The sequence below is a fragment of the Nilaparvata lugens genome, chromosome 2 (assembly GCF_014356525.2).
Source record: "Nilaparvata lugens isolate BPH chromosome 2, ASM1435652v1, whole genome shotgun sequence".
Lineage (NCBI taxonomy): Eukaryota > Metazoa > Arthropoda > Insecta > Hemiptera > Delphacidae > Nilaparvata > Nilaparvata lugens.
Window position 1 is genome coordinate 72,741,006 of NC_052505.1, and position 17,234 is coordinate 72,758,239.

Here is a 17,234-nt window from a genome sequence, read left to right on the forward strand (position 1 = left end):
CGTGGTGCCAATTATGTTTTTGACAGTGTAGAAATATGATTAATCAATGCAGAGAATCGGCATCGCTATTCTTCTATCTTTATCCACTGTCATTATAACGTGGACCTCACTATACATAATATTTAGTCTGTATACCATGAATGGAATGTTATTATGTAGTGATGTGTATAGGTACTTAATAATAAAACCGATATAGTACTGACTCACTCATTAAGAAAACCAAAAATCAACTGGACCAAGACCGTTTTAATTTGGTAGATATATTCAGTTGGCACTCAGTTCGCACTGAATGGATTTTAAAAAAATTCCAAGATTCGTCTGAAATCTGGGGTTTTCAGCATTTTTCTGCACTCTCTCAGCTTTTTCGAGAACAGTTGAACTAGTTATTTGTGCAACTAGTGCGCAAAGTGACAGTTTGCTGCACCGAAAGAAACGTTTACACACGAGCTGCAGGCGAGGGCGGAATGGTTTATTGAGTGCAGCAGAGGAACGTTGCGCACATATTTCACATTAATTTTTTTCTACAGTTACCATTGAATATGAAACGTGGTTGATTATGGGTGAAATGATGGCTGAAATCCTTCAAATGTTTGTCTGTATAATCTTGTTATTAATAACAACTTTAATTTATTTTAAACTTGATAATACAATTGAAAATAAATAATTGATAATTTATTCAAATTGAAAATTCAATTAATTTGAAAATTTGACTAATTTTGAGTAAATCTTAATTTTTAAATAATTTTTCAACCAATCAATTAATGAATGAAAAAAATATTTTTTCTACAACTGTGCGTAAAGGAAGAATCTACATACTCAATTCTCCTCATAAACAGCTTATTTCTGAGGAGAATCTACTTTTTCGCTCGCTAACCATCTGCGCATGCACAGTAGATTTTCTTTAAGCTCGCTAATCAGCTGATGATAAGCAGCTCGCCAAAAGACAAACCACTCTCGGTCAGATCTTAATCTAAAAAGTCGGTAATTGTACTGATTCTACACCCATGATGGATATCAGTGTAAACGAATTATCATAAACTCCTTCAGATATAAGTGATTTAACAGGTTTGTGCAGTTGTAGAAAAAAATTTGTATGTAATTCGCGCGTAATGCTTCTTTATCGCTCTTGCAAAATTATCACGCTCCACTTCGCGTCTCGTGATATCTGTTTTGCACGAGTGATAAAGTCGCACATTACGCTCTTAATACATAGCTAATTTGGAATAATGAATAATTAGTAATATTGAAAATGTATAATTTAATGAGTTCTCATTTTTATTTATTTGAAAATCAGAAAATATATAGATAGAACAAATTTGCATTCAAAATACACGCCAACAATGTCCAGCTGATTGGGATTGCTGCAAGATAATAAGTGAAGTATTAAGAGTACGCAAAGTAATACTTTGCGCACTAGAGCGGAAAAGTGATCCGTTGTGTTCTGGTAATCAGAGCACGAGTTTGCCACGTGGTCCATTGTTGTCAGTGGGAGCTTGGCCAGCTCGGTGCGGGCGAACCGGAATTGCGCGACCTGCGATCACCTTGCCTATCGCGTTCTGTTCATGTGCGATCACAATGCGTAGTCTGTACGCACCTCAGGAGTTTAGCTGAGTTGTGAGTGCTTCAAGTCGTGTATTAAAAAGGCATGGAATTATTGCCAAAGATACCCTAAAATTAAGCATTTTTTCAGCTTTTGAGGAAAATTGGACAGGAAATAATGAAAAGTCAGTCTAGACTTACAGCTATTTGAAAGACTGAGTTTACTGGTTTTTTCGTAAGCAGGATACCACCCTAATGTGCATCCCCTAACCTGCAGGACCAGGGTAGTTTGCTTAGTTACTTTCTCCATAACTAGACGCTTGCTTCCATCACAGCTCGCAGTGTCTCCCACCCTGGATTTAGTCCGGGGCAAAAAGATGAAGATATTTTCAATAAGCTCAAAAAAATCAATATATTTATTTGTGGAACAATTCATAGAACATTGAAAAATAGTGAATATAAAGATATCAAGGTAGTGAAGATGGTTGAAGCTAGCAATTAGGTGTTTTCCAAAATACAAGGAGCATTGTTATCAGGTGAACCTGGAAATCTATGATTTTACTCATTTTTGAAAAATTGTAACCCGGCACTCATTGAAGATAGAGAGCTCCAAAATATTTCATTTTTTATTCGAAATTTCATAATCTAAAAACAAAGACCAGTGATATTTTCTGCCCGATGACTGGATTTGGCGAAAATAGCTTAGAACTGGAAAATAAACCGAAAATTCCATGTTTTTGGAGCACTCTGTATATAGCACAGGGAAATTTTGCATGAAAAAAAAATGGTTCTGGACTTCTCTTATGAATCCAAAATATTATATATTAATAGAAAATCAGAACTAAAATATAAATTGCAAGCACACACCCTTTTTCATGTCTATATTGACTGGAGTATACTTAATGGCCGGCCACTAACGATACTGCAGTACGTTCAAACAAGTTTTTTGTGACTGACAGAAGGCTTTCAGCGAAAAACAAGTGTTTCCAACATAAAATAAACCACCAATAACAATAAATAAGTAATAAATTAGGATGTTTAAAATGATAATGATACAAAATAATTTGATTTGGAATAGAGCAGGGAAGAAAAAATAAACAACAAAGAATCAGATACATTTCGTTTGAAGCGTTTGAGAGACCTGCAGTATCGTTAAGGCCAAGCCACACGAGGCGTTTTTTCATTCGGCACGACAGGACAGGAAGATCTTTGATTGGGTTGACGTATGGAGTGAGCTTCTTTTCCCAATCGATGAGCTTCCTGACCTGTCGACTGAAGAAACACCTCGTGTGACTTGGCCCTTAGTGGCCTGCCTAACATCCAAAGATGAAGTTAAACTGAATATCACATACCTGATTTAAATGTGAATGTGAGCAGCGTGAACTGGTATTTACGAGTGGAAAAATCTTAAGCAGCTCATACACTGGCCAGCATTGCATGTCGTGCTTGCAGGACGGGCCAAAAATGGAAGGATCGTGCCAATGTGTGAGGAATGTGCTAAGCATGTCCTGCATTGCACGGCACGATGGCAAACCGGAAAGGTTTGATTTTCGTCGCGCCAGGCCAAAAATATCACTTTCACAACCGACTTCTAGCACGGCACGGAGCGAACTGAATCTGCAGTGTATGGCGCTCCTCGTGCCATGCCAAGCTGGTCGTGCCAATACAAAAAATGGCAGGATGTGCAATGCACGAGCAGTGTATGGGCCGCTTTAGTGTCGTCTCTCCTTTCTATAATTTGACTATAGTCCTAACTAATAACTTAAGGCCGGTTGCATACGAACCACTATCGCATATGGGATGACATACCACAGAACAATACGACTAAGGCCGGTTGCAGACGAACCACTATCGCATGTGGGATGTGGGAGCTACTATATTCCTTCTGTGGTACCACAAACGTAGCACATATGGAATGCATTGGCAGGCATGGCAGTGACACTGATACTTTCACATGGCGTTGCGCGCTGTGGTAGCGATGATTTTTCTTGCGATTGTGGTACCACTGGTTTGATCACCTCGCTTCCCCAAGCTTCTGTACCAAAATAGCACTAATGAGAGTTTTCTCAAATGTAGTGTGAAAGACTCTCTGCGTTAGTCGTATTGTTCTGTGGTATGTCGGTCCTACATCCCACATGCGATAGTGGTTCGTCAGCAACCGGCCTTAGTCGTATTGTTCTGTGGTATGTCGTCCCACATCCCACATGCAATTGTGGTTCGTCTGCAACCGGCCAAGACATCTTCGATGGTTGTATATAAAATATGATTAAAGAAGTACATTTGCTTAAAGACTAAGAATATGATCACATTGAGTGTATGCATGGAGTGTATTGTCAATGCGTGGAGATGAGAAACAAAAGATGGAAAGAGCCACGGAAACATATTTGACTTTTGAAAAATAACTTATGAATTAAACTCATTGCGGTGACCGTGAACGTTGTGACTTGGAACTCACTAGAGAGACCATTATCGGTCAGTACTTGTTCTATTTGGCCGCGATGAAATACTGACCTGATGCCCTAAATTAACCTAATCCTGACCTAACCAGATATTGGAACTGTGAATAAGAGTTTGAATAAAAAAAACAAGAATTTATAAATCAATTAAGTTTAATGAAATAATTGTTAAGCAATACATGAAAATTATTCAATTCACTCCCACGTTTTCGACAGTTATTCTGGGAAGGGATTTAACACCATCTTTGTTGATAACTTCCACCTGGAAGTTTGGCAGATTGAGAATTAATCTTTTGTGGATCTCACGAACACACTTCTTCATGACTTCATAACACTCCTCTTCAGTCATATCTGAAAAATCAATAGATATAAATAAATAAGGATCTCCTGAAGAATATCTTATGTTTAGAGGACTACAATATTTCGCAGAAGATTACACTCAAAATTGGCGTTTTTCTATAGACACAGTAGTTCAAATTTTGTACACAGGTCCATTTAATACTTTTTGGGGTTTTGAGTAAATCCTTCTAGGGTTTTCGAGAACAAATTAACCATAAAATCTAAACACTAAAGTGTACATAGGTTTAGCTCAAGTAATGATGGTGCTAAATTAAAGGGTTTCTTTTTTCAAGTTTTTCATTGAATTTTCAATGCATTTTGAAAACTAAACTAACCTAACCTAACTACATTTTTCAAGTAAATTCATACTTTGAATGAATTTGAGGGGGTTAGATATGGGTGTTTGTCAAATTCTCCATATTATTCCTGTTCCAAAGTACTATTAGACTGAAATGCAATAGTTCTCTTAGTATCTTAACCAAGGCTTTAATTGAGAAATAACTGAATATATATTAATTCTGAAAAGTAAGGTTTTTTGCAACCCTGCGCTACATAATTCAAATAAAACTGGTGATTGAATTGAGCCATAAAGTCTTTTTTGACTTTTTAACGGAAGGATGCAAGCTCAAATGAAAGATGTTGCTGATCTTATTACTGGATGTTCCAACTAGAAGTCAAGGGGGCCGGAGCCCCTTGGTTAGACACGGGTAAGGCAAACGAAGCGAGATTGATAATTGTAGATATTAAGCTCATATAACAAATAATGTTGAAATACTCGCACATTTCAGATATCGCATATATGAATGACATCCGAATTTGTTAGTTTTAAAAAATAGTGTTTCCTAACAGGAAAACAGTCATTACATCTTTGAAGAGTATGCCAAGTTATCTCTTATCATTGTTGACATTTGATTTGATGACTAGCTTAATTGAATCTATGAAAAATGTATATAATCAAAAATGTATTATAAATTATATAATCTACTTCCTAGATGAAGAGTTGGTATCACTGGCTGCCTCGAATGGTTGCTATAATGTTGTGTATATTATTTTTCGTATTTTATAGTGTTTTCGATAGTTCTTCATCAAAAATTGATAAATAGTTCAGAAAAGTTATTGACGGCTTCAGTAATAGACTTCTGTTTCTAACCTAATTAACAGTACAAGAGAATCACTATAAGAATACACCTTTTCGAGCTTGATGATGATGATGAACTTTGAACCCCCTGCAGGGAACCTAACAAATATAAATTGTGAAGAAATATGTAAGAAGGAATACTCCTTAACGTCGCTGTTTTCCGTATCAATTTCTTCTTCATCTGTTGCTGAATTGTTGCGATTGACTGTCTGCTGTACATCTTCGGAGCTATCCTTTGTGCTATTAGTTGGATCATCACTCACACTATCTATCTCATTCAATCTTCCGGCTTGATAATTTTTCCTTCGTAGTTTCTAGCTGCTTTCAAGTAGTCGCAAGCGGTATTCAACTTCATAGTATACTTCTTATCTTGATTTCACACCAGTACGATAAGCGCAAAGACCTTAAGAGATATAGACCCACAATGCCTATGCCTTCCCAATGATAGCTCTTACTTGAAATTGAAGGCCGCCATTGGGATATTTTAGCACGAGATATTATATTTATATATTTGTAATATTATAGATTACAAAGGCATTGGTATGTAATAATCTTATAGGTTGCCCCCTCAATGGCCGATTTCAATTTCAAGTACGACACTAGCGCTGCATGTGAGTCTATGCATCTTTAAGGTATTTGGATAAGCGCCGGCTGACGTAACTGCTAGTAAATAGTAGCGTCCCTCGGTTGCTATGACAACGCTGACAGTTGGCAGTGGACACCTGTTTTCTCATCAGTGAACATTCTCTATCCGGTGTTTATATTTTTCAAAGAAGACAATGAAGACTCGACGAATGCGCAAAAATTTTATTCGTGCTCAATCGGAGCTCGACAGATTGAATGGAGACCTAATCAATGCGGACGTCGTTGAGTTGGCAGTTGTCGTTAGGGAAACACTCTCTATGATCGCCGAAAAATATTCCAACGACGCTATAATTGACTTGATCCCACATGTAACCGGGGTCTTAAACAAACTGGACATTTCACTTTCGGACAACTGCGAAATAAGAAACAATCTGTTTGAGCTCTCAGAGAAAAATAGGCAGCTGTCTAGAAGAAAAGAATGCTTTGAAGATTCATTGGTTAATAAAGGGAAAGCAGGCGAGGAAATAAATCTTCTGAAATCACGAATTGTGAACATAGAAGCTTCTAAACGAAGTTTGAGTGAAGAGTTAAAAATAAAAATGCAGTTATAAATATTTTTCAAACTGCGTAAAATAGTTTTTGTGAAAGAGGAGATATCAATTTGGAGCAAGATTCAATTGAAGTTACGGACTTTATCACGCCAAGAAATGTTATAAAGGCTAAGAATATACAGAGAGAGAGAGAGAGAGAGAGAGAGAGAGAGAGAGAGAGAGAGAGAGAGAGAGAGAGAGAGAGAGAGAGAGAGAGAGTAATACTTTTGAGACAGAGAATAGATTTGCGGTTCTCTCTGTCCAACACGTTGCCACCCTTCATGCCGCAAAGATTTAACAGCTGAGATTCACCAACCCCCCTCAACTCGGATTAAAACAACTCACCTTAAGCGTCATAAGAATGTAATCCCCAAGAAGAGACAGCTAGTTACGTTTCTAACAGATAGTCAGGGAACACAGTTCTGTAACTATACGAGAGATCTTTGTGAAGATTTTTAAGTCTTGGTTTCCACGAAATCTAATGCCAAGTTGAAGAATGTTGTTCCGGAGAGTCGTAGTTTAATCAAGGACTTCACAGAGGGAGACTTCATAATTGTATCGGTGGGTTCAAATGACCTTCATCGAGACGAACCGTTCCTGTTGACGTTGGACCAGGCAGTGCAGTCTCTCGCCGAGATAGATCTGAAGACTAATATCCTGTTATGCAGTGTTCCCCACAGACATGATGATCCTTCTCTCAACGAAAATATCTGTTATGCAAACTCTTTTATATCTAGAGCGGTGCGGAACTACACAAGTAGACTTAACATTCACTACATGGACATTAACGCGTTCCTTGTTAGATCTCATTTCACGCGACATGGGCTTCATCTCAACCGCCGTGGGAAGAAGACTCTCGTCAACCGGCTGTCGAGATTTGTGAGAGAATTTTTCGATGTTAGCATAGCCACTCTAATACAAGGCCGCGGCCTACGATATTGCAACGTCGCAGTGTAGGCCTAGAATCTAATATATGATTGGAAAAATATTTAAAAAAATACCAGATGATCTTTTTCACCAATCATGTATTAGATTGTAGGCCTACACTGCGACGTTGCAATATCGTAGGCCGCGACCTTGTATTAGAGGTGGCTATGATGTTAGTCATGCGTCTTCCAGTACTGAAATACAAACGGAAAATCACAGTTTAGGGTCATATCCAATCACGCCTAGTTCACCAACCACTCGCTGTTTGCAGAATCCCGTCAACTCTGTATCAATGGAAAGATTTATATCAATTGAAAATTGTTCCACCTATCCGACTTCCTATCAATCTCTGGATGAGAGAGATTTTTTAGTCAACTCTCCAAACTTTCCAGCCCGTTTTTTAAACAAAACAATTTAGATTCTAAAAGAAATCCTTATATTTTTTCTCTTATATATTGTAATGTTCAATCTCTATAAAACAAAATAAAAGAGATTGAGATGATCAATCAAGAAAGAGATTTCGATGTGCTTTGTCTCTCGGAGCACTGGTTGGGGAAGGATTTCTTGAATCTAGTACAGATAGAAGGTTTTAAGTTGACGGCCAGTTTTTGCAGAAAAAATTTTAAGAATGGCGGGGTTGCCATATTCATTTCCAGAAAATATTCTGACCATGTACAGCCTCTTGATTTGTCATCTCATTGTCTTGTAATGCATCACGAATTTGCAGGCGTTATTGTTAAAAAATTAAAACTTCTTATCATAGTATTGTATAGATCACCTATTGGTAACCTGGAAACATTTTTAAGTGCATTGGAGATATTAATTCTGTCACTATATAGATATAAGAGAAATTCATATAATATTATCATAGGTGGGGACTTTAATGTAAATATATTATCAATGGATTCTAGAAGGTCGGACCTGATAAATCTATTAAAGTCCCTTGATCTACACCTGACAAACTTAGAGGCTACTAGACATAAATCTGCGTTAGATAATATTGCAACAGATTTAAATCCAGATAATTTTAATGTAGAGGTTGATCCAGTGGCACTGGGTGATCATGGCGCACTATGTTTCTTTTTCAAATCAAATTCAAATTCGGATGGACATTCCGGTAATGAGCAATGTTCGCAGGCACAGAGCTTCAGACCAATAACTTCAAGGGCATTGAGCTGGTTCTGCAATAATCTTAGTTTGGTTGATTGGACTGGAGAAAATATTCATGACGGGGCTGAATACAATTTTGATAAATTTTTCAATAAATTTCATGGTTTGTTCCTAGACACATTTCCGGTTGTCAAACGTAGACCCGGAATTTTCAATAAATCTAAGGCTAAATTTCTCAATTCACCAGCTCTGAATATACTTAAGAATTAAGTTTTAATTGCTTATGATAAATTTAAAAAAGAAGGTTCTGACTCAGCAAAGTTGACTTACAATAAGATCAAAAAGTTGTTCAGAAGTGAATTAAGAGAGGCTCAACTAAACCATAATGCCAATTTGATTAAATCAGCTAATAATAAATTATCAGCAGCCTGGAAAATTATTAGAAAAAATTACACGCCCGCTAAGTCTAATGTTACTTCTATCTCAGCAAAAGAATTCAATCAATACTTTATCAGTTCCATTGAGGAAATTCATGAAGAAATTGAGCCATCACAGATTTCCGCTGTTGACCTGCTGGAATCTTCCCCAGTAACACAGGTTGTTTTTGAAATAAAAGAAGTAACCTATATTCAAGTCCTTGAAATAGTTTCCAGGATGAAGTCGTCCAACACCAAAGATTTATTATATTGTCACTCTAGCTCCCTTATTAAACAAGTAATAGAACCCATCTTACAACCACTTACATCAGTTTTAAATGCCTGTATGAAATCAGCAGTTTTTCCATCTTTACTAAAACATTCCAGAACTATCCCGATTCACAAAAAGGGTGACAGGAATTCACCAGATAACTTCAGACCAATTTCTATCCCACCAATCTTTGGAAAAATCTTTGAATATATTATTGCAACTCAATTGTACGATTTCCTAGAATTGAATAACTTGTTTGCAGACTCCCAGTATGGTTTTAGGAAGGGGAAGTCAACAATTGAAGCCGTGCAGTCAGTTGTAACCGTGGTCGAGGATGGCTTCAATAGGAAGAAATACACAAGATTAATTCTATTCGATCTGAGTAAAGGATTTGATGTCGTTGATCCCAGTATTCTACTAAAAAAATTACAATTTTTGGGTGTCCGTGATAGAGCTTTAAAATTATTTGAATTCTATTTAGAGGGTCGTACACAGACAGTGTGTATAAACTCAAGTCTTTCTGATCCACTTAAAGTACCACACGGAGTACCTCAAGGATCCATTCTTGGGCCACTATTATTTCTAGTGATGATGAATGATATAGAATTAAGTATTTCATCTAAAGTTGTTTGCTACGCTGATGATTCATCACTGGTTACCAACGATGTTGATCTGAGTGCTCTACAACAAAAAATGTCCAGCAGTCAGGGTGAGGCTTCAGCTTGGTTTAGAGCGAACCGCCTATTTTTGAATAATGCCAAGACGCAAACACTGGTGCTTGGACTGAGAAAGATCAGTGATGGAGCTGAAAGTGTAAAGCTTCTGGGCATAACACTGGATCAGAAGCTCACATGGATACCCCACATTGAAAGTGTCTGCTCAAAATTAAGTAAGGTTATATATCTCCTTCGTAGTTTCAAGGACTGTGTGCCTTCCAATTATTTGAGAATGTGCTACTTCGCCTTTTTTCAAAGCACTTATATGTATGGTTTAGTCTTGTGGGGCTGCGCCCCAGAGGTTCAAAAAGTATTCTTGCTCCAGAAAAAGGCTTAAAGAATTATATGCAATGTTGATTATCTGAAACATTGCAAGCATCTATTTATAAAACAGAAAATCATGACAGTTTATAGCATGGTCGCTTTCAAACTTCTACAAATAGAAAAGAATTTAGGCTCATATAGCTGCAGAACCGACATTTACAGTAATAACACTAGGAACAAATCAAAAATAGATGTACCATATACTAGATTGAATAGGATAGCAACCAGCCCGAATCATATATCATTGAAATTATTCAATAAATTGGAAAATTTACGCCTCCTATTGGAAAATCCATTGTACTCACTTTCAGATTTCTTCAATCTACCATTTGACAACTATTTTAATTAAAGCAGGGAAGAATATATCTTTTAGTATAAATGTTCTCAATATTTGTATTGTTATGATTTTGATGTATTCTTTATTATTTTATCATTTAATGACTATATTCTATTATGTTATATGACTTTATCCCCCCATTTGATGTATCTTCTTTATTCTATTGATACCTTGTATATATTAATTATTATTATGGACATTTTACTATTGTAAAATTGAAACCTGAAGTTATGTACGGTATTATTATCAATTGACGTTTCCGATAGAATTGTTCTTATTAAAATATCGCACCTTCTTTGTAGTATCTATCCAAGAGACCCAAGGTTACCATGCCACCATAGCCATGGACGGAGAAAGGAACTTCAGCGAAAGATGCCAAATAATCAATGTAGAAGAGTTGGGGACCATCAACTTTATCATAGCCACCAATTAACATGTTAACATGGTATGGACTCTGAAAAATATAAAAACAACATCTTACTTCAATATATATTATCATTTGAATAGCTATTCAAGCAGATTGTATATATGACATGTGTTTTCCTCAGGGGGGGGGGGGACGTGACTTTTGGCTCAGTCATATCCAGGAACAATTCAGTTGAAAGATAATAATATTTAATTTTAAACGATTATTTATCGATCAAAATGACATCTAGTAAAATATAAGTTTACTATTCAAAATCCTAGAGTTGAAAAGTCTAGAACTTGGCTGAATCTCAAACTCGGAAACTGGCCCTCAATAATTAAAATTAATTTAAAAAATTGAAATGGAATTCTCTATTATTTAATTCATAAAACAAGTACAACATCAAAAATGACCGGGAGGGAAAAAATAAGGTAACCTTGTGCTATTCATCTCCCACATTTAGATAAGGTTACACATAGTCCGAAATAGGTTGTCTTGTAGTTGTTCACTTCACCAAATTTTCAGTTCTTAATTATTTTCACAAAGTAGATTTTTAAATGTAGGTGCTTCAAAACCAAACATAGAAGAAATAATAATTATCAATAACAAATTGGAAACAAAATAATTATCGTACGGTTTGTAACACTGGAATCGCAGAAAATAGCGATGTCTTTGACCGTCTACTCCACCAGTTTACGGGGAGAGGGAGAGTGATGATGCAGAAGAGTGGTGGTAAACAATGCTGAATAGCATTACTGGAATCGCATATTTTTGAGAATCACATTGAACGGATGGAACTGATGATGTAGTAGACTACTTTATTCAAACTTGGCGCGCTCGAAAAAAACGTTTCTCTTTTGGTTTCTTCACCTTTTGTATTCATTTAAAATACGAGTATTTTAAATTTAATAATAAACACATTACATATCAATTTCTGTCCAGTCATCGGCGAATCCAGAGATGTCCGGACGCCTCGCCTCTGGTTTTCCTCCACCTACTATCTCAAGTACTCAAGCTCAAAGCACACAGGCGTGAAAATTTAAAAATCATCTAGTTTAATATTTAGCATCTAAGTAAGGGCAAATTTGGGCATTTGCTTTCAACTCAGATCCAAGGGCGTACAGGGTTTTCAGATGAAATTATAATACTCGGGTTTTAAACCATTGATAGGCTAGACGCAGTTTCAACTCTTTTGGTGCAAATGGACCAGTGGGTTTTTATTTTATTTATTCAATAATTGAACATAACAAAACTTCCAGAGAAGTACAACAGGCTAAAGCCCAAAACGGTTCCAATTCTAATTTATACGACAGTCCAAATCAATAACATGTCTTAGGGCCGGTTTCCGAGCTCGGGATTTAGCTAAGCTCTAGTCTTTAAACAGCCGGAGTCAGAAAGTTGGCTTTCCGAAACGGGGCGTAGTCACAGTTTTCATGATAATCTCTATTTCCTCATTTCTATAATTGGAAATGGTTTTCCTGGACGAAATTATCAATTCATAATAGCTGAAACTTTACACGATTTTCTCTTTATTTTATTTTGTGTTCAATTTTCTAGTTTTTCGAAATTTAATTTTAACGTGGACTGTGACTACGCCCCGTTTCGGAAAGACAATTTTCCGACTGCAGCTGTTTAAAGTCTAGGACTTGGCTGAATCCTGAGCTCGGAAACCGGCCCTTACTGTTAGTGCTAATGGGCAGTGGAATAGCAGAATAAAAGCTGGAAAGAGTAGCAAATACTTGTAACATAAACCATGTGTAGTCACAAATAATAATGCTCATTTCAACTAGTGATCTGCGTAAGCCATTTTCCATGTCATACCAAAGATAATCCCGAACATCTAGAAAGTTACTACATACAACAAATTGAATTGGAGATCAACAAATATTTACCGAGCTTCTCAAACTATCAGCGAGGTTTTTAGTAGTGAAGTTTGCCGCTGCTCTTGGAGAAAGTGGATAGCCATTCTTCATTTTATACAGCTGAATATTTTTGGAGATGTACTCTGCAAATTGAACAGTGTCTCCATGTTCACCAACGATTCCCATGGCAATTTTATCAGAGAGCTGGAATATTTTGCTCTCATCTGAAATAAAATGAAAAAAGTCAGAGAAGCAACAATTTGATGGATCAGAAAAAAAGTTGGGCAAATGAGAGTCGAATTTCTTTTTTATTTTCGATGATGCCCACAAAATCTCAATAAACTCTGCAAAAACTCTTCTCATGTGCCGCTACTTTTCCTCAATTTCAAATAGGAAAAGATATAATTGAATGCACTGATTCAATCAATATATTGGGTGTGATGCAGGTCGAAGTAGACAATATACATGTTGATAATATTGTCAAGATGAGTGAGGCTCTTCAGACGAGAGTACCTGTATTTTGAACGTTTCGACTTTACTTGTTAGAAATTGTAAAATAAAATTATTCTTATCAACGTATAGGGTATAAAATGTAGATCTACTACTTTTTCAACAAATTTCAACGTGTTATCGTTAATACGAGGTGTGCCTATTAAATAACAGGACTGATAATGCAGTGGAACGAGTGCGCATGCGCTAACCAACATTGAACAACATCTATTTAGTTTGAGACTTCCTCTTCAGAATGCAGTTAGTCTCGTTTCTGTAAACAACTTCGTTGAGTCATAACCGTCATTCACGTTAGTGTTATTTTGTATTGCCGGAAAAACGGTTAGCATAAAAATTCAAAGCAATGATGATTGTTGTTTCGATATTTATGGGATTGTGTACCTTCAATTGATCAAACAATTGATCAACATTACTACCATGAGGTACTTGATAAAATACGTGAAGGAGAAAGAAGAAAAGGACTCGAGATGAGAAAAAACAAATCATGGATTTTGCACAAAGACAATGCGCCAGCTCATTCCGCGTTATCTGTTGAGCGGTTCCTGACCAAGTTCAGCATCCCGGTGTTAGAACATCCACCCTACTCATCAGACCTAGCACTATGTGACTTTTGGTCTGGAAAATTGGTACTCGCGACTACAATTAATTCTGGAGGAGTAGTAGTGCCTTAAAGTCTCCTCCTCATACGAAATTTTGTAGTACAAGAATTATTATGGATATCGTATCGAACCATTTTTATTGAATAAGAAAAAATACCCTAATTTCTTTAAGAAAACTACAAAGTCTCAACTTTACATGAACATTTTAAAAATTGGTGTTTCATAGCTAAATAGGAATATTAAAAACCTCGTTTCATGTACTGAAGCATAATTCCTTTAACTGATCCTTCTACATCCATGACCATTGTACAGTATAGATTGTGTCAAAAAAGCAAGATGGCAGGCCAAACTAAACTGTCCCTGAGCACATTCATTTACTGAGTAGAATGGATTTCTTTCCAGCTAGATCTTGAATCTGTTTTTTAAAGCAATATCATGATATCAAAAACTCTCGGAACCCGCAAGCCAGACTGTTCAACTATAGGCTGTGAGAGAGCACCTACAATGATTCCTTCAGCCAAATAGAGCTGGCAAGCTTCCATTAAGTACACAATCATAAGCCTTGCTCAGATTAGCAAGAACCAGATGCAAAAGATCCATCTCCTCAAAAGCTTCAACGATATAACTTACTCATTTCTGATATAGCTTTAAACCTAGATCTTAGACTTCGAACTTGTATTATAAAACCGTGTTGTGCAAAAGAAAAAAGGAACATAGAATATCACCTGTACGAGACAGGATCGCTTATAGTTTTCCGATTTATATCATCCTACACACGGGAGCATATAATCAATATAAAGCGGTGTCCACTAACGACGCCCTTAGTATCAAAAGGCCGGAGCTGTCAAGGGTATATTAACCGCACCAGAAAATGACACCTTGCTGAATAGTTTCAAGAGTCAACTAAGATCAAGTGAAATCTCTTAATGTAGTTAACATATGAGTATAGATGATAAAAATAAATTTGCCAGAATAAAAATATATTTTTAATTTATTGCTTATTCATGTTTTCACATAACCTATAACCTGCAACTGAATCCGGCTAACTAGAAAGTAGGCTAAAGAAAAAAGCTTTGCGTTCAAATACATTGTAACATCCTATTTGGAAGGAGTGTATTTATAGATAAATCAATAGAAAACTATGCATTACATACCTTGTTTTACAACAAAAATGCTTTCTCCACACGACATATCAGAGGCAAGCATAACAAAATCATTACATCTTATCCCAAGTAAGGTTTCCATGTTTTTCAAGTAACAATAACAAAATAAAAACTATCAGACAGAAAGTTCTTAAAATGTGAATAATTTTCACAAAATGATTTGCTATTCTATGAGAGAAAAATGTTTCTTCAAATTATTGCCAATTCATTCACACAGTACTAGTACTAGCACAACAAACAAAATACTCGCACGCGTACACACACACGCAAATAGTCAAATACCACTGCTAAGATAATTTTGTCTTTTCACCAATGAATACAGAAATTGATTAATTCCATTTTTTTAATTGTTATAAATGATGTGTTCATTAATAACTTGTTTCATTTCAAACTGCAGTAGCAAGTTGTTATTTCATTCTGAGATTTATTATGAATAGAATTTTTCAACGCTTGAAGAAACTCTTTTTAGAAAAGACCATTCTACGTCGTAGAAATTGCCCAACCTTAATGTGTTCGAAATCATACCCACATGATATATAGTGAGGTTCACGTTATAATGGCAGTGGAGAAAGATAATTAAGATATATAATTTCGTTAATTAATTATCAATTCTACATTGTTGAAAGACGATCTGGCAACAGAGCAAAGCGAAAAAGAGATAGCGCTATAGTGTAGTCCACGTTATAATGGCAGTGGAAAAAGATAGAAGAATAGTGATGCCGATTCTCTGCATTAATTAATTATTTTTCTACACTGTCGAAAACATAATTGTCATCGGAGTGGACCTAGAAAAGGATAGTACCACCGGCTTTGTCGAATGATAGACAAGGATAGCAAAACCGAAGTTGATCAAATACTGTCATTATAACGTGGACCTTACTGTATCTGCTTTGTTGAATGACAGACAAGGACAGCAATACCATTGCCAATCAAACACCGCCATTATAACGTAGACCTCACTATAGTTTTTATTTCTTCAATAACCAAAAAGCTCTTAAAAACGTACAACTTTTTTCAAGTAATTCAATTAGATGCTTGGTTCAAACTGCATCTAGAGTAAACGCTTTTAAACTTAAACGCCGGCCGCATAAACTACAAATTGGTATGCTGACAAGAAACGAATTGAACGTGATTGAACGCGGTTGAATCTTAGATGAAAGTAGTAGTAGTAATAAACGCCAGGATGATGAGTTCTCTCCTATTATTACTAGTAATTCTGTGAACAGTAGACCTCGCGCTCAGTAAGTTACATTGACTTGTTGTTGTTTTCTCAAAAAAAATTAATAAATAATTTATCAATTTAAAATGTCTAGAAAAAAATCCTAAATAAGCACAGAGCTTTCTGTCCTATAGTACCGTGACGTGTCGTCCCGGAATGTGAGTGTGAGCGCAGTTATCAGGTCTGGCTGCAACTGTCTACAACGTTGATGGAAAGCACGGTAAATAGAAGAAGAATTTTCATCTTAATACCGTGATGGAAAGATAAATTCCCAAGATGTTCGATGTTTTTGAACGGGTAGTATTATAGTCAACTGTCTTTTAACGTTGATGGAAAGATACATTCTCAAGATGTTCGATGTTTTTGAACGGGTAGTATTATAGTCCACTAGACAGCTGATTTATAATGAATAATTCTATAGTCTGATTTTTACTCCAATATTGGCATATGAAGGATGCTCCTTTTCCCTTTTATATTATCCTTGAAATGCAAAATTTATAAAAACCTAGTATATACGTTGACGCGCAATTTAAAAAGAAACATATACCTGTCAAATTTCATGAAAATCTATTACCGCGTTTCGCCGTAAATGCGCAACATATAAACATTAAGAGAAATGCCAAACCGTCGACTTTTGAATCTTAGACCTCACTTCGCTCGGTCAATTAGGGCCGGTTTCCGAGCTCGGGATTAAGCTAAGTTCTAGACTTTAAACAGCTGGGGTCAG

General features: G+C 36.2%; 1 protein-coding gene across 1 annotated transcript; it reads right to left on the reverse strand.

Moving 5' to 3' along the window:
• Nucleotides 1–4,130: 4,130 nt before the first annotated feature.
• On the reverse strand, nucleotides 4,131–15,708 carry LOC120348812 (proteasome subunit beta type-2-like). Its single transcript, XM_039421679.1, has 4 exons — nucleotides 15,280–15,708; nucleotides 13,047–13,240; nucleotides 11,040–11,202; nucleotides 4,131–4,346 (listed from the first exon to the last, which is right to left on the reverse strand). Exons 1-4 carry the CDS (start codon nucleotides 15,368–15,370, stop codon nucleotides 4,186–4,188), a joined length of 609 nt encoding a protein of 202 aa, XP_039277613.1. The 5' UTR covers nucleotides 15,371–15,708; the 3' UTR covers nucleotides 4,131–4,185.
• Nucleotides 15,709–17,234: the final 1,526 nt, after the last annotated feature.

Coding starts and splice junctions, on each gene's coding strand:
- LOC120348812 (XM_039421679.1), bottom strand. CDS start 15,370: ATGGAAACCTTACTTGGGATAAGATGTAATGATTTTGTTATGCTTGCC. Junction 11,203..13,046: donor CTGATAGTTTGAGAAGCTCG/GTAAATATTTGT, acceptor TATATTTTTCAG/AGTCCATACCATGTTAACAT. Junction 4,347..11,039: donor GGATAGATACTACAAAGAAG/GTGCGATATTTT, acceptor TTGATTTTTCAG/ATATGACTGAAGAGGAGTGT.